Source organism: Panthera tigris, chromosome B4 (genome assembly GCF_018350195.1).
Source record: "Panthera tigris isolate Pti1 chromosome B4, P.tigris_Pti1_mat1.1, whole genome shotgun sequence".
NCBI classification, from domain to species: Eukaryota; Metazoa; Chordata; class Mammalia; order Carnivora; family Felidae; genus Panthera; species Panthera tigris.
The window spans coordinates 123,765,990-123,793,170 of NC_056666.1; the positions used below are offsets into that span (position 1 = coordinate 123,765,990).

The window sequence follows — 27,181 nt, forward strand, 5'->3', positions numbered from 1 at the left end:
AATGTTAGAGAGCACAACCCATGAGAATCCATGAACGCGAGGATCTCTTGTTGGTATAGAAATGCTTCCAACACTAACTGAAGAGACAAGATAGAAATACTGGGGTGAATTACAGACACTACAACAGGTTTCTGGTAGGGGCCTAGTTTCTATGGGAAGATAAGTACAGGATTGTCTCATGAGTATAAAATAGTCAAAATTCATCCTGTGTTCCCCTCCACCATTTTCCTCCACCCTTCAGTGGTTTTTGCGTTGTTCCTTTTGGACCATTCTAAAGTTGGGCTTGAAATCCCCTTCCCCTCAATGTTTCTTCCAGATCCTGCTGTAAGAGATATTTTGACCAAAGTCAGCTGTTTGGCCTTAGGGAAGTAGAAAAATGAATTTATGCTTAAATCTAATTACATACTTGAATCTACATACTCGGTTACCAATTTATAATTCTTTCTAGGCCTTACTATTTTTCCTCCTCATTCCTAGTCCCTATGGGTCAAGCAGATTTAAAATCTGTCATTGAAAACAACAAAGTGCTGCGTAGTCCCCATTTGCTGTTCTATATCCCTTCTCCACACTGCTCTGTGACATGGGACGATGACCTTTATTTATAGACCACATCACTTGGCTCCCCTGCTCCGTTACTGGGCTTGACCAATGAGAGACCAATGAACAGCACCCCCAGGAGAGAAAGCAATCGGGCATTGCACTCCCCAGCTCCCCCACAGATGGTTCAGCAGCTGCTGTGTCCCTCCCCGACAAACCACTGTAGTGTGGTCTTCTACGGCCACAGATCTTGCCACATTCCAGCAATAGCCCCTTCCTCTGTCCTAGATCTTGGAGTAGTCACAACTTTCCCTGTTGCTGTCCCTACCTGGGAACTTCATTATCCCTTGACCTTGCCTACATCTTTGTAAATCGTTTTTTATTAAACTTTTTTTCCTCTGGAAACCTGACTGCTCCAAGCACTAATACAAAAATCAGGAACTCCCATCTATGTAACTTTACAGGATGTAAATAACAGAAGACATATTACATAATGGGTGCATGCTAGACTATCTTGGGGAAATTTTTAAAAACTTGGCAATGTTAACCAATACCCAGAGACAGCAGATCTGTGTTTTTAAAAAAACACACCTGTTGGGGTGCCTGGCTGGCTCAGTCGGTTGAGAGTCTGACTTCGGCTCAGGTCACGATCTCACAGTCCGTGAGTTCGAGCCCCGCCTCAGGTTCTGTGCTGACAGCCCGGAGCCTGGAGCCTGCTTCGATTCTGTGTTTCCCTCTCTCTCTGCCCCTCCCCCGTTCATGCTCTGTCTCTCTCTGTCTCAAAACTAAATAAACATTAAAAAAAAATTAAAAAGCCCACACCTGTACATCAACCTTCCTCTTTCTCTTGCATTCATTCTTCCCCATTCACCGTTTTCAAAGGCATCTTTTGCTGCTGCTACTGCTTTATCAACATCCACCAAAGAAGCATAGGATACTTTGCATATTATCTATTTCAAGATAAGGAAAACTAGGTTATAGGTTATTTATACAGAGATATATAAATATACTTCTCTTGAAATTAATATTATATTAATAGGAAAAATAGAGTATTATTTATAAAACCCAGAGAATTTATGATGGAAAATCAATACGTTGAGTAATAAAGTAAAGAAAAATTTAAACATGGAAATTGGAAGCCTGAAATTTGGGACTTCTCACATCACATGACACGATTGAAAGACACATTTAGGAAGAATATATCTGCTTCTTCTAGTGCCTTGGGGAAGCTGAATTTCTTGCCATGAGCTTGCCGAGTTTCAAAGTTCTTTTCTGCATAGAGCATTATGTGAAGCTGTGCCTCTGATACGGATAGGTATAGCTATCTGTCTAAAATGATTATAAATATTCATTCCATAAAATAGATTACTATAGTCAGCAGCCAGTATCAGAACTGAATAGTTGAAAGAAATACATGGAGAACATTTATTTCTAGTAAGTGCTCAGAGGCAAAGTGATAGAATAAAGTAGCTTCTTAAGACTCCCAGGTTTACAACTATTAAAATTTCATGACCAGTGGTCACTGCACACACTAAGCAATTACTCACAGATCCGTCTGTTGGGTTGATAGTATCATAGGTCTTTCCATCATCAGCATCTGTGAACTGTCCATTTATGAAACACTGATATGGCATTTTCACTGTCATTTCATTGACCTCCTTTGAAACCTAAGATAGAAAATTATGTTAATAGAATCAGTGGATTTCTCTGCTTATCCATTTGATACCAAACAGCAATAAAGGAGTTTATTCACTAATGCAGCAGAGAGAAGTTAGGTCAATAGAATTCCAGTTCCTAGTCTCCAGAAGAGACAAGCATATGTTAGATTTTCACGATGCTCAGATTGGCCACTCAGCCAGGAGGTTAGCATCTCTGATGACCAAAGTACTCCTGGCTGGGCCTTATAAATATCTTAGATTTTCTTCTTCATACAAATGAAAAAGAAGCAAAAGACTTGCAGATCGTGGAAACATTACCATCTAGTGGCAACATCTATGGAGCACAGTCATTGCTTTGCTTTGAGTTCCTGAAATTGCCTTTTACATGGGTGCCATTTTAAGTTTTCTTTCCTTAAGTTCCTCCTCGTTTTTACTTTCTTTCTTACAAATGTATTACCTAAATTGTTCTCTACCATTACCTAGAGAGTGAATTTAGGTTAGTCCATTAACTACTATGAATGTGTTCTTTCAATAATAAAAAGGGAACAAGTCTCCCTGCTTTATACAATTATTATGAGGAAAAACTGAGAAAACATATGGGAAAGAACATTATTAGAATAAAATTTTATATCAATGCAAGGCGTAAAAAGTAAATATAATAATTTTAAAAATAATTTCATATAGACAAATTGATAATACTTTAAAAAAACCAAAAAAGTATCAAGAGGGTATCTTGTCTTATCCCACAGATAAGAAATTTTTCTATAAAATATTTCCATTGTGTTTATGTAGGACATAATGAAGGAATCTTCATCTGAATTGATGTGTCTCTGCACATAGTTCACTTTCCTAAACTCATCATTCTGAAAATATGCTAATTATGTATAAATATGTATATGTATAAATACACTAATTATGTATAAATATGTATTGTCTAACTTGATTCCCCCAACTATCCTATAATGTACATATTATTATTTCCCCACTTAACATATGAGGAAACCGAGACTTAGAGAAGTTAAGCAACGTGCCAAAGCTCACACAGCTGGTAAGCAATGCTACGTGGGTTCAACTTTAGGTGGGTCTAACACCAAGATTCATGTTCTTAACTAGATGATAACTAAATTGCTTTCAAATTTCTCTGAAGTTTATTAAAAACAAATGGAATGAGAAGCATGCCTGGGATCCCATCTCTCCCTTAAGAGCTCTCCAGTAACTTGAAATCCCACATCCTTAGAACCATAGTGGCTGTGAAAACCAGCAATCTATTAGCCACCAGAAGGGGAAATGACTCCCCAGAAGCTCCCCAGAGGCCTCATCCCCACAGAACTCCCCAATTGGCTCTATTCTTCGTGTTTGTCTTTATTTGGCCTGAGAGCTTGCTCTGCCCAAACTGCCCTCAGCCTTCCATAAAGGCTGAGAGACCTTATTCATTCAAGAAATGTAAGGAAATCTACATCCGCTCATTAGCTGATGACTAAGCTAGCCAAGTAGAGACTTCAGTGGTGGCAAACGACAAAGAATATAGGTTTTATGGGATTAGTCCAAGAAAGTCACCAAACAAAGAAAAGCAACAATAACACTCCTTATGAAGGGTGGGGGTCTTATTTCCAGAGTTGCCACATTCTGTTATTTAAAATGGCTAGTTTTCAACAAAAGATTACAAGATACATGAAGAAGCATGAAAGCATAGAGTGGCCCATACATTGGAAAATAACCAGTCAATAGAAACCTTCCTTGAAGAAACCTAGACGTTAGACAAAGATTTTTTTCTAAGATTATTGATTTATTTTGAGAGAGACAGAGAGTGTGTCCACACTCACAGGGTAGGGGCAGAGAGAGAGAGAGAGAGAGAGATCCCAAGCAGGCTCTTCGCTATCAGCACAGAGCCTGATGCAGGACTCGATCTCATGAACTGGGAGATCATGACCTGAGCTGAGATCAAAAGTTGGACGCTTAACTTACTGAGCCACCAGGCACCCCATAGTCAAAGATTTTAAATAAGCTTTTAAAAATGTATCCAAATAGAGGTTCTTGGGTGGCTCAGTTAAGCATCCAACTTTGGCTCAAGACATGATCTCATGGTTTGTGAGGTCAAGGTCCATGTCAGGCTCTGTGCTGACAGCTCAAAGCCTGGAGCCTGCTTCAGATTCTGTCTCCCTCTCTCTCTGCCCCTCCCCCACTCACACTCTGTCTCTCTTTTTCTCTCTCTCAAAAAAACATTTAAAAATTTTTAAATAAAAAAAATATTTCCAAATAAGGAAGGAAAGGAAGCTATGTCTAAAAAAATTAAAGAAAAGTAAATGAACAATGTCTCACCAAATAGAGAATATTAAGAAAGAGAGAAGAATTATAAAAAAAGAACCAGTGGCACCTGGGTGGCTCAGTCAGTTAAGCGGCCAACTCTTGATTTTGGCTCAGGTCATGATCTCACAGTTTCATGAGTTCAAGCCCCACATGGGCCCTGCGCTGACAGTATGGAGCCTGCTTGATATTTTCCCTCTTTCTCTGTCCCTCCCCTGCTCACCCTCTCTGTGTGTCTCTCAAAATAAATAAATAAACTTAAAAAAAAAAAGTATTGGGGCGCCTGGGTGGCGCAGTCGGTTAAGCGTCTGACTTCAGCCAGGTCACGATCTCGCGGTCCGTGAGTTCGAGCCCCGCGTCAGGCTCTGGGCTGATGGCTCGGAGCCTGGAGCCTGTTTCTGATTCTGTGTCTCCCTCTCTCTCTGCCCCTCCCCCGTTCATGCTCTGTCTCTCTCTGTCCCAAAAATAAATTAAAAAAAAAAAAAAACGTTGAAAAAAAAAATTAAAAAAAAAAAAATGTTCTCAAAAAAAAAAAAAGTATTATAAAAAAGGAACTAAATACAAATTCTGGAGTTGAAAAGTGTAATAACTGAAATTTTAAAAAGTTATCATAGGGGCTCAACAGCAGATTCAAGAAAGCATAACAAAGAATGAACAAACTAGACAATATGTCAATAGAGATTACCCAGTCTGAAAACAGGAAGGAAAAAGAAGGCCTGTGGGATACCATCAAATGTATCAAAGCATGCATAATGAGAGTCCCAGAAGGAGAAGAGAGGGGAAAAGAGGCAGAAAGAATATGTGAAGAAATAATGAATGAAAGTGTCCCAAATTTGATGAAAAACATTAAACCACCCATCCAAAAAGCTCAACAAACTCCAGGTAAGATAAACTCAAACAGATCCATTTTAGATACATCATAACACAATGGTTAAAAGCCAAAGGTAATGAGGGAATCTTGAAAGCAGCAAGAGAGAAGAATCCCATCACGTCAAATGGATCCTCGATAAAATTAACAGATGACTCATCCTCAGAAACCATGGAGGCCAGATGGCAATAGGATGACATATTTAAAGTGCTGAAAGAAAAAGACTATGAACCAAAAATTCCATATACAGCAAAACACCCTTTAAAAACAAAGGAGAAACTAAGTCATTCCCAAATGAATAAACACTGAGAGAGTTCATTGCTAGCACACTGCCCTTTAAAAAGTTTACTAAAAGATACCTTTCAGGCTGCAATGAAGGGACACTTGACAGTAACTTGAATCTACATGAAGAAATAAGCAAGCTAGATGAACATATTGGTTTCCCAATGCATATAAAAGCTATGTTTATGCTATACTGAAGTTTATTGAGTGTGCAACTACATTATGTCTAAAAAAATCAATGTGTATATTTCATTAAAGATACTTTATCAATATCCTTCAATTAAAAAAGAAATACTTTATGTTCCAACATTCTGTCTTAAACCTGAGTTGATGTATGGTGGGAACAACTGGATGCTTAAGATATTTTTGTGATTCTTTGTTTTAAACTCCACCCCCCCTTTTGTATATGTGATATGAAGCAAATGAGGAAACATCGTTCTAATGGTTTAACAAGGAAGGAGAAAGAAAGACCTTAATTTCTGAGTGGAGACGTCTCCTTCTATGTGGATAAGTCGATTAAGACCGTTATCAAAAGTTTGTCTGTGTTACTACACCTGACTTTAGGATCCAAAAAGTTGGGGTTTTTTTTGTTTTTGTTTTTTGTGGGTTTTTTTTTTTTTTTTTGCCACATTGTGCCTTTCCTCCTGGAATTGTAAGCTGAACACAAGAATAGCACCTGTTTACACTGTGAAGTGGGTATTATTACAGAAAACACACTGGAGGCTTTCTCACTGGTAAGCAAATAATGCCGTGTGAATGTACGATCTACAGAGAAACCCCTGTAGTTTAACGTGCTGATGCTGTCTATCGTTTTAGCAAATAAATTTTGGATGTTTTTTTCTTTCCCTCAAACACACAAATAAATAAATACTTTATTGCAAAACATTGGTAACCACCACCTGAGCTCTCAGTGGGTCATAATCACTGATCACAGATTAACAATGATCACAGATCATAACAAATGAAAAAGTTTGAAATATTGTGAGAATTACCAGAATGTGACACCGAGACATGAAATGAGAAGATGCTGTTGGAAAGATGGTAACAATAGACTTGCTTGATGCAGAGTTGCCACAAACCTTTAATTTGTGAAAAACATAATACCTGTGAAGCACACAGTAAAGCAAAGAAGGCAATAAAATGAGGTATGCCTGCAGAAGCAAAATGGAAAAAGAATAGATAAATTAAACTTAATCAAATTAAAAACTTTTGCATGTCAAAGGACACTGTCAAAAAAGTGAAAAGAAAGCCCACAGAATAGGAGAAAATATTTACAAATCATGTATCTAATTAAGGTCTAGTACCCAAAATATACAAAAGCTCCTTACAACTCAACATTAAAAAGACATATATCCCAGTTAAAAAAGGGTAAAGAATCTGAATGGACATTTTTCCCAAAGAAGAGATACAAATGACTAATAAAGACATGAAAAGAGACTCATCATTAGTCATCAGGGAAATGTAAACCAAAGCCACAATGAGATAGTATTTCTTACCCACAGCTAAAATAGAAAAGACAGGCAAAGCAAATGTTGGTGAGGATATGGAGAAATCAGAACCTTTCTACATTGCGAGTGGGACTGTGAAATAGTATAGCCACTTTGGAAAACAGCTTGGATGTTCCTCAAAAAATTAAACATAGAGTTACCGCATGACTCATCAATTGCACTCCTAGATATATACCCCAGAGAACTGAAAACATACATTCACACAAAAACCTACACATGAATTTTCATTGCAGCATTATTTATAATACTAAAAAGTGAAAACAAAATGTGCATTACCTGAGGAATGGATAAACAAAATGTGGTGTATCTATACAACAATATTATCCAGCCACAAAAAGGAAGGAAGTGGGTAACACCTACTACAACATAGATGGACCTTGAACACATGGTGTTCAGTGAAAGAAGCCAGATGCTTAACAGGCCACAAATTGTGTGATTCCACTTATATGAAATATCTAAAGTGGGCAAATCCATGGAGACATAAAGGAGATTAATGGTATCTGGGAGCCAGGGGTGGGGGGAAGAAAGGAGAGAATCATTGTCAATGGATATAGTGTTTCTTTTTGGGGTGATAAAATTGTTCCATAATCAGAGGAGGGGGTTCAAGATGGTAGAGCAGCATGGAAGCTCTCAGCTTGTCTTGTCCCTGAAACACAGCCAGATCAGCACCAAACCATTTTGCATACCTAGGAAACTGATCTGAGGATTAACACAACAATATGCATGACTTGAGCCACAGAACTCAGCAGAAAGAGGAAAATTGATTTTTATTTTCTTTTTATTTAATTAAAAATTTTTTTAAATTATTTTTAGTATTTAAAAAATTTTTAAATTATTTTAGAATGTTTTTTATTTCATTGTAAATTTTTTATTCTATTTCACTTTCCTTATTTCATTTATTCTATTTTATTATATACATTAAACATTTTTTTTTCTTACCTTTTTTTTTTCTTTCTTTCCCCTTTTTCTCTGGTATATCAAGTTTCTTTCAATAAGCAGACCAAAACACAACTAGGATCTAGCTTCCTTTATTTGATTTTTTGTTTTGTTTTTAATTTTTTAATTTTTAATTTTTATTATTTTTTTCTTCCTCTAACAAGACAAAATGAAGGAAAATTTTAATGCAGAAAATTTTAAGGGGGACTCTGAGTGGAGAAAAGATGAAACAAAACAAAAAAGACCAAAAGCAACAAAGACGAGAAAGGACCAGAGAACATCACCAGAAACAGCAACTCTACAGGCAACACAATAGCACTAAATTATCTTTCAGTACTGACTCTTTTAGTCAATGGACTAAAAGCTCCAATCAAAAGACATAGGGTATCAGAATGGATAAGAAAACAAGACCCATCTATATGCTGCTTACAAGAGACCCATTTGAGACCTAAGACACCTACAGATTGAAAGGGGATGGAGAACCATCTATCATGCTAATGGTCACCAAAAGAAAGCTGAAGTAGCCATATGTATATCAGACACACTAGATTTTAAAATAAAAACTGTAACAAGACATGAAGAAGGGTAATATATCATAATTAAGGGGTCTATCCACCAAGAAGACCTAACAATTGTAAACATTCATGCTCCCAACATGAAACACCCAAATATATAAATCAATCACAAACATAAAGAAACTCGTTGATAATAGTACCACAATAGTAGGGGATTTCAACACCCCACTTACAGCAATGGACAGATCATGTAAGCAGAAAATCACCAAGGAAACAATGATTTGAATGACACACTGGTCTGGATGGACAAAACATATATTCCGCACATTTCATCCTAAAGCAGCAGAATACACGTTCTTCTCAAGAGCACATGGACTATTCTCCAGAATAGATCACATACTGGGACACAAATCAGCCCTTAACAAACACAAAAATATAGAGATCATACCTTGCACATTATCAGACCGCAACACTATGAAACATGAAATCAACTACAAGAAAAAAATTGGAAAGACCATGAGTACTTGGAGATTAAAGAACATCCTCCTAAAGAATGAATGGGTGGGGCGCCTGGGTGGCTCGGTCGGTTAAGCGTCTGATTTCAGCTCAGGTCATGATCTCACAGACTGTGAGTTCCAGCCCCGCGTCAGGCTCTGGGCTGATGGCTCAGAGCCTGGAACCTGCTTCCGATTCTGTGTCTCCCTTTCTGTCTGCCCCTCCCCCGTTCATGCTCTGTCTCTGTCTCAAAAATAAACATAAAAAAAAAAAAAATAAAAAAAAAAAGAATGAATGGGTTAGCCAAGAAATTAAAGAGGAAATTAGAAAGTACATGAAAGCCAATGATAATGAAAACACAATAGCCCAAAACCTCTGGGATGCAGCAAAGGTGGTCATAAGAAGGAAATATATAGCAATCCAGGCCTTCCTAATAGAAGGAAGAAAGGTCTCAAATACACAACCTAACCCTACACCTAAAAGAGCTGGAAAAAGAATAGCAAATAAAGTCCAAAACCAGCAGAAGATAGGAAATAAGATTAGAGCAGAAATCAATGGTATCAAGATTAAAAAAAAACACAAAAAACAATAGAATGAAACTAGAAGCTGGTAGTTTGAAAGAATTAACAAAATCGATAACCCCCTAGCCAGACTGATAAAAAAGAAAAAGGAAAGGACCCAAATAAATAAAAACATGAATGAAAGAGGAGAGATCACAACTAACACCGCAGAAATACAAATAATAATAAAAGAATATGAGCAATTATATGCCAACAAATTGGGCAATCTGGAAGAAATGGATAAATTTCTAGAAATATACAAACTACTAAACTGAAACAGGAAGAAATAGAAAATTTGAACAGACCCATAACCATTAAAGAAATTGAATCAGTAATCAAAAATCTCCCAACAAACAAGAGTCCAGGGTGATGGCTTTCCAGGGGAATTCTACCAAACATTTAAAGAAGAGTTAACACCTGTTATTTTGAAGTTTTTCCAAAAAATAGAAATGGAAGGAAAACTGCCAAACTCATTCTACAAGGCCAGCATTACCTTGATTCCAAAACCAGACAGAGACCCCACTAAAAAGGAGAACTATAGACCAATTTCCCTGATGAACATGGATGCAAAAATTCTCAAGAAGATACTAGCAAACCAGATCCAACAATACATTAAAAGAATTATTCACCACGATCAAGTGGGATTTATTCCTGGGATGCAGGGCTGGTTCAATATCCACAAATGAATCAATATGATACATCACATTAATAAAAGAAAGGATAAGAACCACATGATCTTCTCAATAGATGCAGAGAAAGCATCTGACAAAATACAGCATCCTTTCTTGATACAAACCCTCAAGAAATTAGGAATAGAAGGATCATACCTCAAGATTATAAGAGCTATATGCAAAAGACCCACTGGTAAGATCATCCTCAATGGGGAAAAACTGAGAGCTTTCCCCTAAGGTCAGGAACACGACAAGGATGCCTACTCTTGTCACTGTTATTCAACATAGTGTTGGAAGTCCTGGCCTTAGCGATCAGACAACACAAAGAAATAAAAGGCATCCAAATCTGCAAGGAGGCAGCCAAACTTTCACTCTTTGCAGACAACATGATATTCTATGTGGAAAACCCAAAATATTCCACCAAAAAATGGCTAGAACTGATTCATGAATTCAACAAAGTCACAGGATATAAAATCAGTGTACAGAAATCAGTTGCATTTCTATATAATAATGAAACAGCAGAAAGAGAAATCAAGGAATTGATCCCATTTACAATTGCACCAAAAACTATAAAATACCTAGGAATAAATCTAACCAAAGAGGTGGAAAATCTATACACTGAAAACTATAGAAAGTTTATGAAAGAAACTGAAGACACACACAAAAAAATGGAAAAACATTCCGTGCTTATGGACTGGAAGAACAAATATTGTTAAAATGTCGAAACTACCCAAAGCAGTCTACGTATTCAATGCAATCCCTATCAAAATAACACCAGCATTCTTCATAGAGCTAGAACAAACAATCCTAATATGGAACCAGAAAAGACCCTGAATAGCCAAAGCAATCCTGAAAAAGAAAACCAAAGCTGGAGGTACCACAATCCCGGACTTCAAGCTGTATTACAAAGCTGTAATCATCAAGACAGTATGGTACTGGCATGAAAACAAACACATAGATCAATGGAACAGAATAGAGAACCCAGAAATGGACCCACAAACGTATGGCCAACTAATCTTTGACAAAACAGGAAATCATATCCAATGGAAAAAAGACAGTCTCTTCAGCAAGTGGTGCTGGGAAAACTGGACAGCGACATGCAGAAGAATGAACCTGGACCAATTCCTTACACCATACACAAAAATAAATTCAAAGTAGATGAAAGACCTAAACATAAGTCAGGAAGCCATCAAAATCCTAGAGGAGAAAACAGGCAACAACCTCTTTGACCTCGACTGCAGCCAACTTCTTGACATGTCTCTGGAAGCATGGGAAACAAAAGCAAAAATGAACTATTGGGACCTCATCAAAATAAAAAACTTCTGCACAGCGAAGGAAACAATCAGCAAAACTAAAAGGCAACTGATGGAACGGGAGAAGATATTTGCAAATGACATATCAGATAAAGGGTTAGTATCCAAAATCTATAAAGAACTTATCAAACTCAACACCCAAAAAACAACCAATCCAGTGAAGAAATGGGCAAAAGACATGAATAGACACTTCTCCAAAGAAGACATCCAGATGACTAACAGACACATGAAAAAATGCTCAATATCACTCATCATCAGGGAAATACAAACCAAAATCACAATAAGATACCACCTCACACCTGTCAGAATGGCTAAAATTAAATTAACAACTCAGGCAACCACAGATGTTGGCAAGGATGTGGAGAAAGAGGAATCCTTTTGCACTGCTGGTGGAAATGCAAACTGGTGCAGCCACTCGGGAAAACAGCATGGTGGTTTCTCAAAAAATTAAAAATTGAGCTACCCTACAACGCAGCAATTGCACTATTAAGTATTTATCCAAGGGACACAGGTGTGCTGTTTAGAAGGGGCACATGCACCTCAATGTTTATAGCAGTGGTGTTGACAATAGCCAAAGTATGGAAAAAGCCCAGCTGTCCATCAATGGATGAATGGATAAAGAAGATGTGGCATATATATACAATGGAATATTACTTGGTGGTCAAAAAGAATAAATTATTGCCGTTTGCAACAACATGGATGGAACTAGAGTGTATCATGCTAAGTGAAATCAGTCAGTCAGAGAAAGACAAATATCATATGACATCACTCACATGTGGACTTTAAGAAACAAAACAGATGAACATAGGGGAAGGGAAGCAAAAAAGAGATAAAACGTAAGAGACAAACCGTAAGAGACTCTTAAATAAAGAGAACAAACTGAGGGTTGCTGGAGGAGTGTTGGATGGGGGGGATGGGCTAAATGGGTGTGGGGCATGAAGGAGGACACTTGTTGGGATGAGCACTGGGTGTTATACGTAAGTGATGAATCACTAATTTCTATTCCTAAAATCATTATCACACTATATGTTAACTAACTTGGATTTAAATTAAAAAAAAAAAAGACTCAGAAGAGAGAACTCGTAGAGAATAGGGGCACTACAGCCATTTCAGTTAACACATGGTTTTCTCCAAAGGCCTAGCCTTACATAGATGAAAACTCTTTGGAACTAAGATATGTAATGTGTTTTCATTCAGTGCATATTGATATTTTGTAGCATGCTAAAATAAACAAATAAATAAACTTGGGCATAATTAAAAAAAAAAAAAAGTTCCACAATCAGATAGTGGTGATGGTTGCACAACTCTGTGAATATACTTAAAACCACTGAATTGGGGGCGTCTGGGTGGCTCAGTGGGTTGAGCAGCGGGGTCTTGATTTTGGCTCAAGTCATGATCCCAGAGTTATGGGATTGAGCCTCATATTGGGGAGAGAAGATTCTTTCTCTCTCCCTCTGCCCCTCTCCCCTGCACATGCACCCTCTCTCTCTCTCTCTCTAAAAAGCAAAACAACTACTGAACTGTACATTTTAATTTCTTTAAATGTTTATTTATTTTAAGAGAGAAGGAGGGCACGCAAGTGGGGGAGGGGCAGAGGCAGAGAGGGAGAGAATCCCACGCAGCCTCCATGTGCAATCTGGAGCCCGACTCAGGGCTTGATATGGGGCTCCATCCCATGACCACGAGATCATCATGGGAGATCACGATCAAGAGTCAGACACTTAACTGAGTAAGCCACCCAGGTGTCCCTTAACTCTATATTTTAAAAGGGTGAATGTAATGGTGTCTGAATTACAAGTCACTAAAATACCTGTTTTAAAAGGTATTTAAAATGTGGGGCACCTGGGTGGCTCAGTCGGTTAAGTGTCTGACTTCGGCTCGGGTCATGATCTCACGGTTTGTGAGTTCAAGTCCCGCATCAGGCTCTGTGCTGACAGCTCAGAGCCTGAAGCCTGCTTCAGATTCTGTGTCCCCCCCCCCTCCCCCCCTGTCTCTCTCTCTCTCTGCCCCTCCCCTACTCACACTCTGTCTGTCTCTCTCTCAAAAAATAAATAAATAAACATTAAAAATAAATAAATAAATAAATGAACGAATAAATAAATAAATGGTCATAAATGTAAAAACAAATGGACAAAAGGAACCGCATTCCTTTATAGTGTATGGGTCCTAATGATTTAGATTTCGTGAAGCACAGAAAAGCTTACATAATCCACCACCAGCTCCTCTTCCGATTCTTCTCCTCTCAGTTTCCTCACAACTTTCTGAATGAAGTCTTCAAACTTGGTGGCCAGATAGACATCTTCATTCTGTAGTTGAAGCCCACCGCACTTCTGTCTGATCTCTTCAACCAGCCTTCAGGTAAGAACCAGTTCATGTTATTTACGTTTTTAAAAGAGTTTAGGGGCACTGTGTCATTACATTTGTCAAGTTGCTTTGAGAGAAGACATGTCCCTTGCCTATTTACCACCTATGAGATCTTCTATGATAATTGAAAAAATTGATAAGACCGGGAGAACAAAATCAAAAAGCTGCATTCTAAAAAATTTTTTACTGTTTATTTATTTTGAGAGAGACAGAAAATGCACATGCACATGTGTGTGCATGAGCGGGGGAGTGGCAGAGAGGGAGGGAGAGAGAGAGAGAGAGAGAGAGAGAGAGAGAGAATCTCAAGCAGACTCCATGTTATCAGCACAGAGCCCAATGCCGGGTTCAATCTCACAAGCCACGAGACCATGACCTGAGCTGAAACCTAGAGTTGGAGGCTTAACCAACTGAGCCACCCAGGTGCCCCTAAAAAGGTGTCTGGAAGGACAGTGGATATTCTTTTGTCTTTAACTTTGTGCATGGCTATGATAAAAGAAACCAAGGCAAAAACATTTTACTTACTTGCAAGCAAGATAATTAAGGGGCACATAAAATCAGTTCCTATCCTTTCAAAGGTACTCAAGGAATAAGGAATAAAGAAAAGTCCCTAATGTAAATAAAGATTATGAAACAAAAGACATTGTATAATATTTTCTGGAGATCATATATAAGAATGGAGCAAACATTTGTTTTATTACGTGGTTAGTGTTGGTACTAAGCAGAATCAAAATTATTTTTGAGGGGCACCTGGGTGGCTCAGTCGGTTAAGCGTCCGACTTTAGCTCAGGTCATGATCTTATGGTTCATGGGTTCAAGCCCCGCATTGGGCTCTGTGCTGACAGCTCAGAACCTGGATCCTCTGTGTCTTCCTCTTCTTCTGCTCCTCCCCTGCTTGCACTACGTTTCTCCTCTCTCAAAAATAAATAAACATCAAAAAAAAAAATTCTCATTTAGAGCTTCCCAACTCCAGTGTCATATTGGAGGAAAATTAGCTAACAGATGTGAGGATGAATTTTAAAAAGAAACAAACAATTAGAAGCACCGATTTTCTAGGTATACAGGAGATATGAAAACATCTCCTGGCTAGTGACAGAGAAAGGAACACAGATATGTGTTTGGCCGTGGAAACAAACAATCCAAAAAAGATGAAGAAAAGAGAAACAGAATAATGGTAGAGTGATAGCATCCAGAACAAAGGATTGGATTGGATCTTCAAAGTCAAAGTCAAAATCCCCAGTGGAGGGGTGTGAGTCAACAGGGTGATAGTTTTACCTGACAACATCCATTGAGCTTGCTCCAGATTTAAAGAAGTCTGTCGAGTCTTCAATAACAGGGACGTTGCTTAAAATTCCAGCCCAGATGTCCTATACGGCAAGGATAATTTTTATGAAGGGCGTGCCATGAAAAACACAGTGGCAGAGACTGACCAGTGCCTCACCAAACCTACTTTTTTTTTTTCCATCTTGGATACATGGTCTGACTACATTTTTTAGCAACTCTTCAAGTTAGATGTAGCCGAATGACTGACTTCTAGCCAATGAGTATGAGCGGAGGTGAACTTGACACCCAGTCTTGACCCATGAAGAACCCCCTTCCCACGATTCTCTGTGCGCTTTTGCCCTTTTTGGCTGCCTGGACTGTAGGTGACTTTGAAGATAGCATAGCCTGGGTCCCTGAGTGACTCCACCCCTAATCCTCACATTCCAGCTTCACCTCTAATCCCCCTGCCAACCTAGAACTGCCTGGGATTATTTTGTGAGTGAGAAATAACTTTGCATATACATTTTGGAGTTGATTCCTACTATGGCTAATACAAAAAAGAGGAGAAATAAAGTTCCATCCTCACTACTCTGAAGACTGATGGTACAGTTGCAAAAATGCTTCAGTTTTGCAAGGTAAGGGTAACATTAAGGACATCACATGTTCACCTTGATGGTCCCTGCCACCTTCATCTCTTCGGCTGTAAGTTCTAGCACTGAGGTCTCACCCGCTGAAAAGTACTGAGAGGCTGGAATCATTCTTCCATCTTCAAACTGCAAATTCCTCACCATCAGCTACAGTGCAGCAACAAGACAAACAGAAGGATTGAAGATTAGGACAATTCAAAAGTGAGGTTGGTAGGGGAAGACGTGTCGTAGATTACACAAATACAAGGGGCAGCTTATTTGGCAAATACAAAAATATGGATAGAAAGCACTCACCATTATTTGTAAAAGGACTGAAATGGTATTTTAATAAAGGCAGCAGAAAGGAGAAAGTTAAGTCTAGGGGTAGATACATCTCAAAATGGGTAATAAGCTCCCAAAAAATTGGCATTTGGATATATGTAGACTAAAACCTACTGTAACTCCTCTTTCTCCTCCTCCCCCTCCTCCCACTCCTCCTCTCTCTCCTCCTCCTCTTCCTCCTCCTCCCATCATCTGAACACTTACTCTGTAGCAGGCACAGTGCTATGTATTCATGTATGGATGCACGTATCTCATTTTAGTCCCACAAATCCCGATGGAAGCAGGTGCCATTATTATCCCCATTTTACTGATGAGGAAATGGAGACTCAGTGCAGGGTAAGTGATTTGCCCAATGCTGCACAGCTGGGGTTACAACCGAGAAGCAGCTGGACCCTGAAGCCTACAATCTTAATAACTGATCTACCCTGCCAGCTACCAGAATATATCTGTAAGCTGCAAATTCCCCTTTGCTTTCTTCAAAGAGCCCACTGGGGCCAAGGGCCCATGCTTCCAAGCACAGAAGTGAGGGTGGCTGCCTGCGTGGAAGGCAAAGGCAAGGAGCATCTGAAGAGGGCCACATCCATTGCATTTAGCCTCCTGGGCTCCAGCAGTGGGAAGGCAGACAGATGGGACTACTGTCTGTTTTATAGATGAGGAAACAGAGACTCAGAGGGGAGAAGCGTCCTCCACAAGACCAGTAAGTGGCAGAGCAAGGGATTCACATCCTGTTTCCTGACTAAATTCCAAACTCTTTTTACTGTGCCACCAAGGTGACTGCACAGGTCCTTGAGGCTCATCCTAGGGAGACTTGTTCTCAACTAGGCACACAGAGCCAGCTCATCCCCCGACAGAAATAGGGCATGGGTATCTCGAGCCTCCCATGTCCCACTGCAAAGCTGGATTACCTTGTAAAAGATATTTCCTTAGTAGCTTGGGTTATAGAAGGAAATCAAAAATGTTACTTTATAGGTGACCATATTGAACACTCACTGCTTTTCCATCATTACCAAAAAGAACAAGTCCATTTTTGGTAACAAGACCAGGCTTCGTGGCACCTTTGATTTCCAGTGGTTCTCCAGAAGGCACGGAGCTTTTCAGCAATGACGAGCCATAAAACGTGACCATCTAATAAAGAGATCAAACCCATGTGAAATGAGGGAGTTACACCTACAAACAGGGGTGTGTGCAAACAGCACTCCCTGCAAAAAAGCTCCAGTTGGAATCATCATCTCTGATAAAATCGGAACACCCCAATGTGGGAGACTGTATCAAGCATCTGTGGAAATGACACCGAGCAAGAGATAGTTTATGAATGTACGACTGAAGAGTTTCAAGAATGCCTCACAACCAGATGACATTTATCATTTCTTCACATGGATACGAAGGTAAATGAGACAAAAAGGTCTTGCAGACTTCGATTTTCAAAGGGGAGGGGAGGTGGTGATGGCAGAGAGTCAGTGAGGGCAGGTGCAGGTAGCAACCAGATGATTACAGTCCAGTGCGATTACTGATGGGAAGTACAGGGTGCTTTGTGGGTCAGTTCATGGAAACAGGACTGGATCCAGACTGTAACTAAGAAAACGTGATGGTAATTGATTTGTGATTGTAATTCTATGACTATTAGCTATCACCTATTGAAGATTATAATAGTTAACATATATTGAATACACATGCCCAGGACTCAGTATGTAAATGAATTAACATGTATTAACTCACTTAATTTTCACAATGACCTGTAGCCAATAAAAGAGACACTATTATTATTTTTTAAGTGTATTTATTTTGAGAGAGAGTGTGTGTGTGTGTATGCGCAGGAGAGGGGCGGCGGGGGGCGGGGGGGGGGGTGGGGAGAGAACCCCAAGCAGATTCTATGCTGTTAATGGAGCCCGATGCAGAGAACCCCAAGCAGATTCTATGCTGTTAATGGAGCCCGATGCAGGGCTTGATCCCTGAACCGTGAGATCATGACCCAAGCCAAACTCAAGAGTCAGATGCTTAACCAACTGAGGCACCCAGGTGCCATTATTAGTCCCATTTGCAATAAGGAACCCAAAGCCCCACTGGTTAAGTAACCTGCCTGAGATTACTCAGCAAACAGTGGCAGAGCCAGATTTTAACAGAAACATTCTGGCTTCAGTTCCCACTCACTTAACTACTGCACTAAACTCCCGCTCTTGGTCTTTCCTGATCCCACATATTTTTGTTGGCACCTAATACATACTAAGAATCCTGCTTAAGTGAGGATATTATCAAGACAATAACATGAAGTCCTTGCCCCATGGAGTACAAAGCCTAGTAGGGGTGGGGGGATTGATAAATAAAGAGACCCTGACAATATATATAATATGCTGTGTCAGAGGCAGGCAGGGGGTTGTTGGACCAGGAGGAGGGACCCCCAACCTGGCCAGCACGGGCCTGTGAAGTCAGGGAACTCCCAAGGAGAGCTGAAACCTGAGAGCCAAATTGGGTTGAGATTTCCCAGGGATTATAAGGCCCTTCCTGCTCCTCCCCTGCCTCTCCACCCCGCCCCCCCCCCCCCCATGGCCACCTCTCCCACCTGCTCCTCACACCTGAGGCTCTTTGGGACTCCTAGACTGGGTAACACTCTCCTATCTCTGGGTCTTTGCTTCTTTGTTTCCTTCTCTACCTGCTGACCTCTTGAAGGGCAAACAAATGGACCAGCTTTTCTAGGAAGCCTTTCCTACTGCACCTGAGTCTGGGCCTCAAGGATAGCATTTGTCTTATTGCCTTGTGAGTGCTTATTCACTTCTCTGCTTTCTCCATAAAACTGCAGGCTCCTTGAGAGCAGAGGCTGTGCCTAGCATCTGCTTCACGGCAAATGCTCAGTACGAGTAAAGATGGGGGTGTTTTCATCCAGCTGGGCACATATACCTAGAATCACAGACCCTCTTCATGACCAAGGAAAGAACCAGAGGACTTATGTGTAATAACTTTTACAAAGGTAACACACACACACACACACACACACACACACACAAAAATTGGTCCCTGGCACATACCTGTCCATTTATCTCTGTCCAAGCTCCAGGGACTTTATCATGACCTCGGATCCAGTTATGCAAAACTTCGGCAGACTGATCCCAAGAAATCTAGGAAAGCACAAAGCTGAATCTCCTAATGCTATGAGTGTCAAAGGCAATAGAAACATCTCTCTCCATCAGTGGTGGAAGTGGGGTTGGGTAAGCATAGAATAGGCTGGATTGGAGATCTACCCTTTGGCCAGGAAATTGTACGTTGGGAACTACTTAAAGGTAAATGGCCAAGAACTTTGGGGTGTATTATTGAGTGGATATAAATACCTCAGCATTTTCCTTTTTCTGGATGCCTTCATATGTTGCTCCTTCTTCTGGTTGGGGAATGCGAGGAGCTTTTCCATCGGCTATGAGTTGAACAGCTTCCACCTAAAGCCAAAAACATTATCTGGGTTATAGCCTAATGGTCAGCAATGGCATCATCTGTTTAATTGAAGCTCTGCAAAACAGAATTGCTACATAGAAATCTGTCCAGAGAGTCAGACTATAATAATAGACAACTACCATTTCATCAGGTCCATTTATGTGCCAGGCAATGTGATAGCTACTTCATAGAAAATATCCTTTGCAGACATCACACCAATCCTGCCAGGTAGATATTATTATTCTGGTTTTACAGATGAGAAAAACGAGGCCTAGAAAAGTGAAGCAACTAGCTCAAGAGCAGAGGTAGCCAATAGGCATCAGAAGCAAGATCTCCATCCAAGTCTACCTATTGCCAATATCAAGCCTGTACTCTTAAAAATGACTCCCTTGTTTCAACAAATTTCAACATCCCTTGATGACCCAGTGGGAATTTCAGTAATATAACTGTAAAATAAGTCACTGTGAGTGATTTCTATTTATCATGATGATTCTAGAAAGTGGTACGTTGTTATATTTAAGAAATTCAACTTACTTTCTAGTGTAGGACACCCGAAATTTAAAAATAATTAAAATCTACCCATGAGTTTGATTGCCTTTGGGATGTGTCCTGAATTCTCTTCTGTGCCAGATTCTCGTTTGCCTTGAGAGTCTCTCTCCTTCATGGGGAGGCCTACCTGAGCTTCAGTTCCCAGACCTCGCTCTCAGCATACACAGCTGTTGACCAACACCCTCCCCCCAAAAGTATGCGGATGGAGAGACCTGAGAACAGGGCCAGTTCATAGCTCATTCACTTGCCCACTTGTAGCTATAATATCATTGGATACATGATCTGGGCTTGAGCAAATGCCACTGAACACACCCAACACTATTTTGATTGTAATGATCATTTTTTAGCACCTACTGTGTGCCAGGCACGTTACACAAATGCTACCTAATTTTCACAGCATGCCTGTAAGTCAGGCAGTTATCTACACTTTACAGATAAGGAAACCAAGGCTGGCGAAGCTAAGCGACTTGCCTACTGTCACAACAGCTAAGCAGTAGAATGAGAACTTTGGTGTCTTTCTGACACCAGTGCCCTACTCTCTTAATCATTAAATGATACAAACAAATCACTGCTGTCTTTCCTCCTAAATCCATAGCTGCTGCTTTTTCCTAATGTCCATCTCTATGTGGCTGTTTCTACTATATATATCGAACTCGGAAAAAATTAAATGACACTGAAATTATCTTTCGGTATTTCTACAAGCTAATATATTTTTATGTTGTGGTGCACGTGCTTTGAGCTTTTTACCCAGAACACATCTGAAAAAATTAAGCAATGCCAAATTTCACCCTGTTACATAGACTGATTCCAAATACTTTTGAAGGAAGTCCAACTTCCATAGCAAAATTTCTTAAGAGTCTATACACTTCTTTACAATTAGTCATTATAAACAGGGCTGGAGATTCAAGTATTTGGCAAAATAAATGAAGCCATTTCATTGCTACTTCACCCATTTTATCAGTGCTCTCAGAGGAACAAGATAGCCTCACAAACTAAAATTTTAACATTCAGATTTCAACCCGAAATATACCATCCTACTGGCAAATATAAAATCTAATTTTGTTTTTCAGCTTTATACTGTGTATAACAATTAATATAGGAAAATTCTCAATAAAAGAAAAATATTTCTAAAATCTTAAAGGTTTACTAAATTCTTCTCGATGGCATAAATATACTAACCATGGCTTTGATTCCTTCAGGAAAGAGAAACCGATTATAAAGTGCATCCACTGTATCATTGGGTTCAACATCACATGACTTCTGAAGAAGGATGGGTCCTGTGTCTAAACCATCATCAGCCCAGAAAACAGAAAACCCAGCTTTCTTATCTCCCATAATTAGAGTCCTGTGAAAAGAAGAGCTTCAACTTAAAATGTTGGTATAATGTATGACAAAGTGATGAGTTAGTGATATTAAAGTACAAGATAGTTATAATGGAAAGTAGACAGTGAGGGAAGCTACCATGAGAAATTAACAGCAAAGCCAGGAGATGTCAACATTCATAAAATCACCACTTAATGGTACCACTATTTTGTACATTCCCATATCTATAGTCTTTCTTGTTAATACACACTAATGACTGCTAGTCTATTCAAAAGGGCACTGGAGCCCATCATTACTACCACTCATTAACTGCCAGTTGCCAGCTTTCTACTGTGGCATCAAGCAATTTTGCCCACCTGGGTCCAATTCCTACATCATAGTTGACCCTGTATTAGGCAGAATAAGATAAAGGAAGATAAAGCGGAAGATACTCAGTAAATGAGAACTGATTATTAATACAAATGATATAATTTGGATATAAGTGTCAGAGCTAGAATTAGCTCTAGATTGTCCATGTAAATTATAGTAAAAGATGGTTGGTTAATCCAAATCTTTGTATTTTATGCTCTAGGAAGCTTAGCCTAAGAGAAAATGTTGGCCCTGGGGGCTCTGGGTGGCTCACTTGGTTGGGCATCTGACTCTTGATTTTGGCTCAGGTCATGATCTCACAGCTCATGGGACTGAGCACCATGTGGGGCTCTGCACTGGTAGCACAGAGCCTACTTGGGATTCTCTCTACCTCTCTCTCTGCCCCTCCCCCACTCATGTACTCACTCACGCACACACTCTCTTTCTCCCAAAATAAATAAATAAACTTAAAAAACAAAAAAAGAAAAAGAAAATGTTGGCCCTTAAGAGCATATAATACAACCAATAAGCTGAATATGTGAACAAATACATATAAAAGTATATCAGAGAGCAGGCTAATATTGACATCATCCATGTTTATGACGGAAATTTTTTTTTGTGGTATAATTTCTTTTTTTTTTTTATTTAACTTTATTTTTTATTTTTTAAAAATTTATATCCAAATTAGTTAGTATATAGTGAAGCAATGATTTCAGTAGATTCCTTAATGTCCCTTACCCATTTAGCCCATCCTCCCTCCCACAACCCCTCCAGCAACGCTCAGTTTGTTCTCCATATTTATGAGTCTCCTCTGTTTTGTCCCCCTCCCTGTTTTCATATTATTTTTGTTTCCCTTCCCTTATGTTCATCTGTTTTGTCTCTTAAAGTCCTCATATGAGTGAAGTCATATGATTTTTGTCTTTCTCTGGCTGACTAATTTCACTTAGCATAATACCCTCCAGTTCCATCCACACGGTTGCAAATGGTAAGATTTCATTCTTTTTGATTGCTGAGTAATACTCCATTGTATATACATACCACATCTTCTTTATCTATTCATCCATTGATGGACATTTGGGCTCTTTCCATACTTTGGCTATTGTTCATAGTGCTGCTATAAACATGGGGGTGCATGTGTCCCTTTGAAACAGCACACCTGTGTCCCTTGGATAAATACCTAGTAGTGCAAATGCTGGGTCATAGGGTAGTTCTATTTTTAGTTTTTTGAGGAACCTCCATACTGTTTTCCAGAGTGGCTGCACCAGCTTGCATTCCCACCAGCAGTGCAAAAGAGATCCTCTTTCTCCACATCCTCACCAACATCTGTTGTTGCCTGAGTTGTTAATGTTAGCCATTCTGACAGGTGTAAGGTGGTATCTCATTGTGGTTTTGATTTGTATTTCCCTGATGATGAGTGATGTTGAGCATTTTTTCATGTGTCAGTTGGCCATCTGGATGTCTTCTTTGGAGAAGTGTCTATTCATGTCTTTTGCCCATTTCTTCACTGGATTATTCGTTTTGGGGGTGTTGAGTTTAAGTTCTTTGTAGATTGTGGATACTAACCCTTTATCTGATATGTCATTTGCAATATGACCTAAATAATTTTAAATCTCAGAGCTACTAATTGAGCAAGACCTAAGTCAATGAATCAATCACTCTTTTCAGAAATATTGAGGAATTAATTGGCATTATGTTATCAAGAGACTTGCAAACATTCATATACTTTGACCCAGTGATTCTGCATGTAGAAGAAATGTGAAATGAGAAAAAATACAAGTTTAAATGCAAAGATAACCACACAGTACCATTTAAAAGAGCAAAAAAAAAAAAAAATCAATTCATGCAAATACAATGAAGTGTTATTCACCACATTGGAACTAAGTGTAGTTTTCTGCCTAATTAATAACTTGACACTGAGAGACATCAAGGAGATGCACAGGTAAAGGAGAGAAGGCAGAAAAGTGTACCTACAGCAATAAAAATGTTAGATCATAGCCGCTTCCCTCAAGGAGCTTAAAGTTGAACAGAAGACAGATAACAAAGAAGATAATTTCAGGTATTCAGCATTTCCTGACATGTACTTGAGATTCTCTGTGCAAAAACAGTTCTATGGTCGAATAAGTTTGGGAACATTGTATACTCAGATTCCCTCCTAGAGATTATAATGTTCTCACTCGACACATATAATAGGTTCTAAGAAGTCCTGTGATCAAGAAATCTATCATAAACCAAACTTGTCTGACTATAGAACCTTTGTTTGCTCAGTTACTTAGTTAAACCTAATGAAGCCAGTACTCCATAGACTATTCTTGGGAAATGCTATCTAGCCCATGCTGTACCTCTATGTCTCAGGGGAGTTCATGCAATAGTAGCAATCAATCAGGGCCTCACACCTCCTCAAGCACACCTAGTTCCTTGATCCCCTAGGTAAAAAAACAGAAGATTATAGGCAATGGAAATAGGCCCATCTTCTCTGTAATTTAAAAAAAATGCTCACCAGTTGATAGCAGAGGCTCCTCTATGCCTGGGAAGGATGGAGGGGTGATATATGATAGAGCCGTACTTTGGGCTGTCAATTACATCCATGGGGATAAACTGTGTGCAGAAGGGAAGTACGTTTAGCTCAGCACCCACAGATTTGTAGGCCTCTGCCACCTCCTTTATGGTCTTGCCCTTGACTCTCCATCTGGGGAACTTGAACACGGGGGTCCCATCTTTCTCTGCAGCTAAAGCTGAGCAGGAAAGAGAAAATGATTTTCATTAAAAAAAAATTTGGCCATAAGTTTATATGTGCAATGTGTGGATTCACACATTGCAATTTTCCAGCTTCATGAAACATTGACAAATAAAACACGTTGAAGAACAATTTAGATGGTCACCAGAATTTGACCTGTTACAATTTTATCATGATCCATCCATTTTTCTAATGTGATTTTTTACCTATATATTTGAGGCATAATATATTTAATCAAAAGTTTGTGACTAGGGGTGCCTGGGTGGTTTAGTCGGTTAAGCATCAGATTTTTGATTTCAGCTTAGGTCATGATCTCATGGTTCATGGGATCAAGTCCCACGTCAGGCTCTGAGCTGATAATATGGGGTCTGCTTGGGATTCTCTCTCTCTTTCTCTCTCTCTGCCCCCGATTCCCAAAAATAAATAAATAAAACTTAAAAAAAAGTTTGTGGCTACATAACATTTAAAAAAATTTTAAGTTTATTTATTTATTTTGAGAGAGAGAGAACAGGTGCATGCAAGAGGTGGGAGGGACACAAAAGAGAATCCCAACCAAGCTCCACACTTATTGTCGGATGCAGGGCTTGAACTCACAAAACTGTGAGATCATGACCTGAGCCGAAATCAAGAGTCAGATGCTTAACCAACTGAGCCACTCAGGTGCCCCAACATTTTAAAATTTTAACTAAAGCTTTTCTCTTTTACAGATAAAAAATTATACTTTTATTACTGATATAGCCACTTAAAGAATATTTGTTTGTTTGTTTTCTAGATTTGGAGCCAAGTGCTGCTACATCACCACTCAGATTAGACGTACTCAGCCTCTGGCACAGATGGAAAACCATGAATCCCATCCCATGCCCGTTTCCTGGAGGGAAGTCATTTTTATTACAGAGCAAACTATAATGAGAACACATTTTCTCCACCAAACAGGCAGATCCCAAAAGACGAAGAGAGGACGTTTTTGATCTGAGCTGGGCTTGTCTATTATCTAGTTCCTTCTCCCAAATTCACCAGTCAGATAAATTAGTGGAAGAGAGAGGCCAAGAAGGGAGAATACATGCTCCTCGTGAGGGTTCTGCCATACTGGAGAAGATTTGAGGCTCATTCCTGTGGAAAATGTTCTCTCTTCCCAAAAGAACAGCTCCATCTACCTCTGTGTGGAAAAGGAGTAGCCCTCCAAAGTGCCGTTAGCACAGCTCATTTTTTTCCATAATAAAATATCATTTTTACTAACAACATACCTTACATATATTAAGTATATATATTTATTTTCCACCAACAATACAAAGCAACTACATTTTAGGCAATTTTTTAAAGCTTTAAGAAAGGCTTTTTATCTGTATTTTTGGGCTCCTTTTCCTTTCTCCCCCATTTAATCAACCTTCGTTGACTTTGGAGGGGATAATGCCTCCACCAGAAAGCATAGTTACCAATCTCAAGTGAGTCCTGAAGAAATCTGGCCATCAAGCCGATGCCTTGATCAATACACTTGGAAGGATGTGAGAGACCAGTATAATAATGTTCATAAAATGGTCAAAAAACAGTAAAGAAATCATTTTCAGATAATAAGAAAATGAATAAACGGTGGTAAAAAATGTGAAATTGGGAGGAAACTGTGCAACGTTAAACTGGGAAAGAAAAATCAAATGAAAAACTTAGAAGTCTTCATTTTTTTTTAAGTTTATTTAGTTTGAGATACAGAGAGAGAGAGAGAGAGAGAGAGAGAGAGTGTGTGCACAAGCACAAGTGGGGGAGGGACAGAGAAAGAAAGAATCCCAAGCAGGCTCCATGCCGTCAGCACAGAGCCCAATGCAAGGCTCAATCCCATGACTATAGGATCATGACCTGAGCTGAAATTAAGAGTTGGATGTTTAACTAACTGAGCCACCCAGGCACACCTAGAAGCCTTCAATTTAAAAATCTACTACACTGAGATAGGCTATGATCCTTCCATAGTGATTTGTGGCTGCCCCAGGGCTATTTTCCACTGCTCTAGTTGGCTATTCTGATAACAAGAAGAGTTTGCCACTGTCATTTTGATCCCTTTTCATGAACCAGGCACAGGGATGAGCACATTATATACATTATGTCATCTAACCCATGTAAGATGGGTGCTGTTGAACTAAGCTTAGTGGGTTTTAACAACTTGCCCAACCTCATGCGGCTAGTAAGTGGCAGAGTCAGATTAACTGCATGATTCCAGTTTTCTTTTCTATGTTTTGCTAGCAGCCCAGATGGCCATGACGAATGGAAAGGAGGTCCCGGCCCCGGGACCAGACACTAGGGAAAGTTAGTTTCCCAGGCCATACTTTTAAAGGAGTTTTAAGAGTCACATGCTTGTAATTCTTCTGAAGTTCATGTACATAGCAGAGACTGCTAGCTGTCCCCCTTCAATCTCTAGCAAAGATTTTCTACTTTAGCTGAGCACATAGCCACCCTGAATAAAATCTATGTTTCTCTGTCTATCCTACAAATAGATTTGGGCTGTGACTACGTTTTAGCGAGTGGGATACAAATGGGAATAATATGTGCAACTTCGGGATAAAGGCTTGCCTTCTGCTTCCCATC

At 39.4% G+C, this 27,181-nt stretch overlaps 1 protein-coding gene across 1 annotated transcript in view; it reads right to left on the reverse strand.

The window, feature by feature from the left end:
- Positions 1 to 27,181, reverse strand: part of ALDH1L2 (aldehyde dehydrogenase 1 family member L2) — a 66,927-nt gene that overhangs the window by 25,312 nt on the left and 14,434 nt on the right. The window contains exons 3-12 of the mRNA XM_042993072.1: positions 24,374 to 24,608; positions 21,385 to 21,550; positions 19,560 to 19,661; positions 19,260 to 19,349; positions 17,230 to 17,364; positions 15,940 to 16,065; positions 15,284 to 15,375; positions 13,852 to 13,999; positions 2,085 to 2,204; positions 1,360 to 1,487 (exon numbers count right to left, since the gene is read on the reverse strand). Coding sequence (XP_042849006.1) covers positions 1,360 to 1,487; positions 2,085 to 2,204; positions 13,852 to 13,999; positions 15,284 to 15,375; positions 15,940 to 16,065; positions 17,230 to 17,364; positions 19,260 to 19,349; positions 19,560 to 19,661; positions 21,385 to 21,550; positions 24,374 to 24,608 — 1,342 coding nt within the window. The remainder of the gene's footprint in view (positions 1 to 1,359; positions 1,488 to 2,084; positions 2,205 to 13,851; positions 14,000 to 15,283; positions 15,376 to 15,939; positions 16,066 to 17,229; positions 17,365 to 19,259; positions 19,350 to 19,559; positions 19,662 to 21,384; positions 21,551 to 24,373; positions 24,609 to 27,181) is intronic.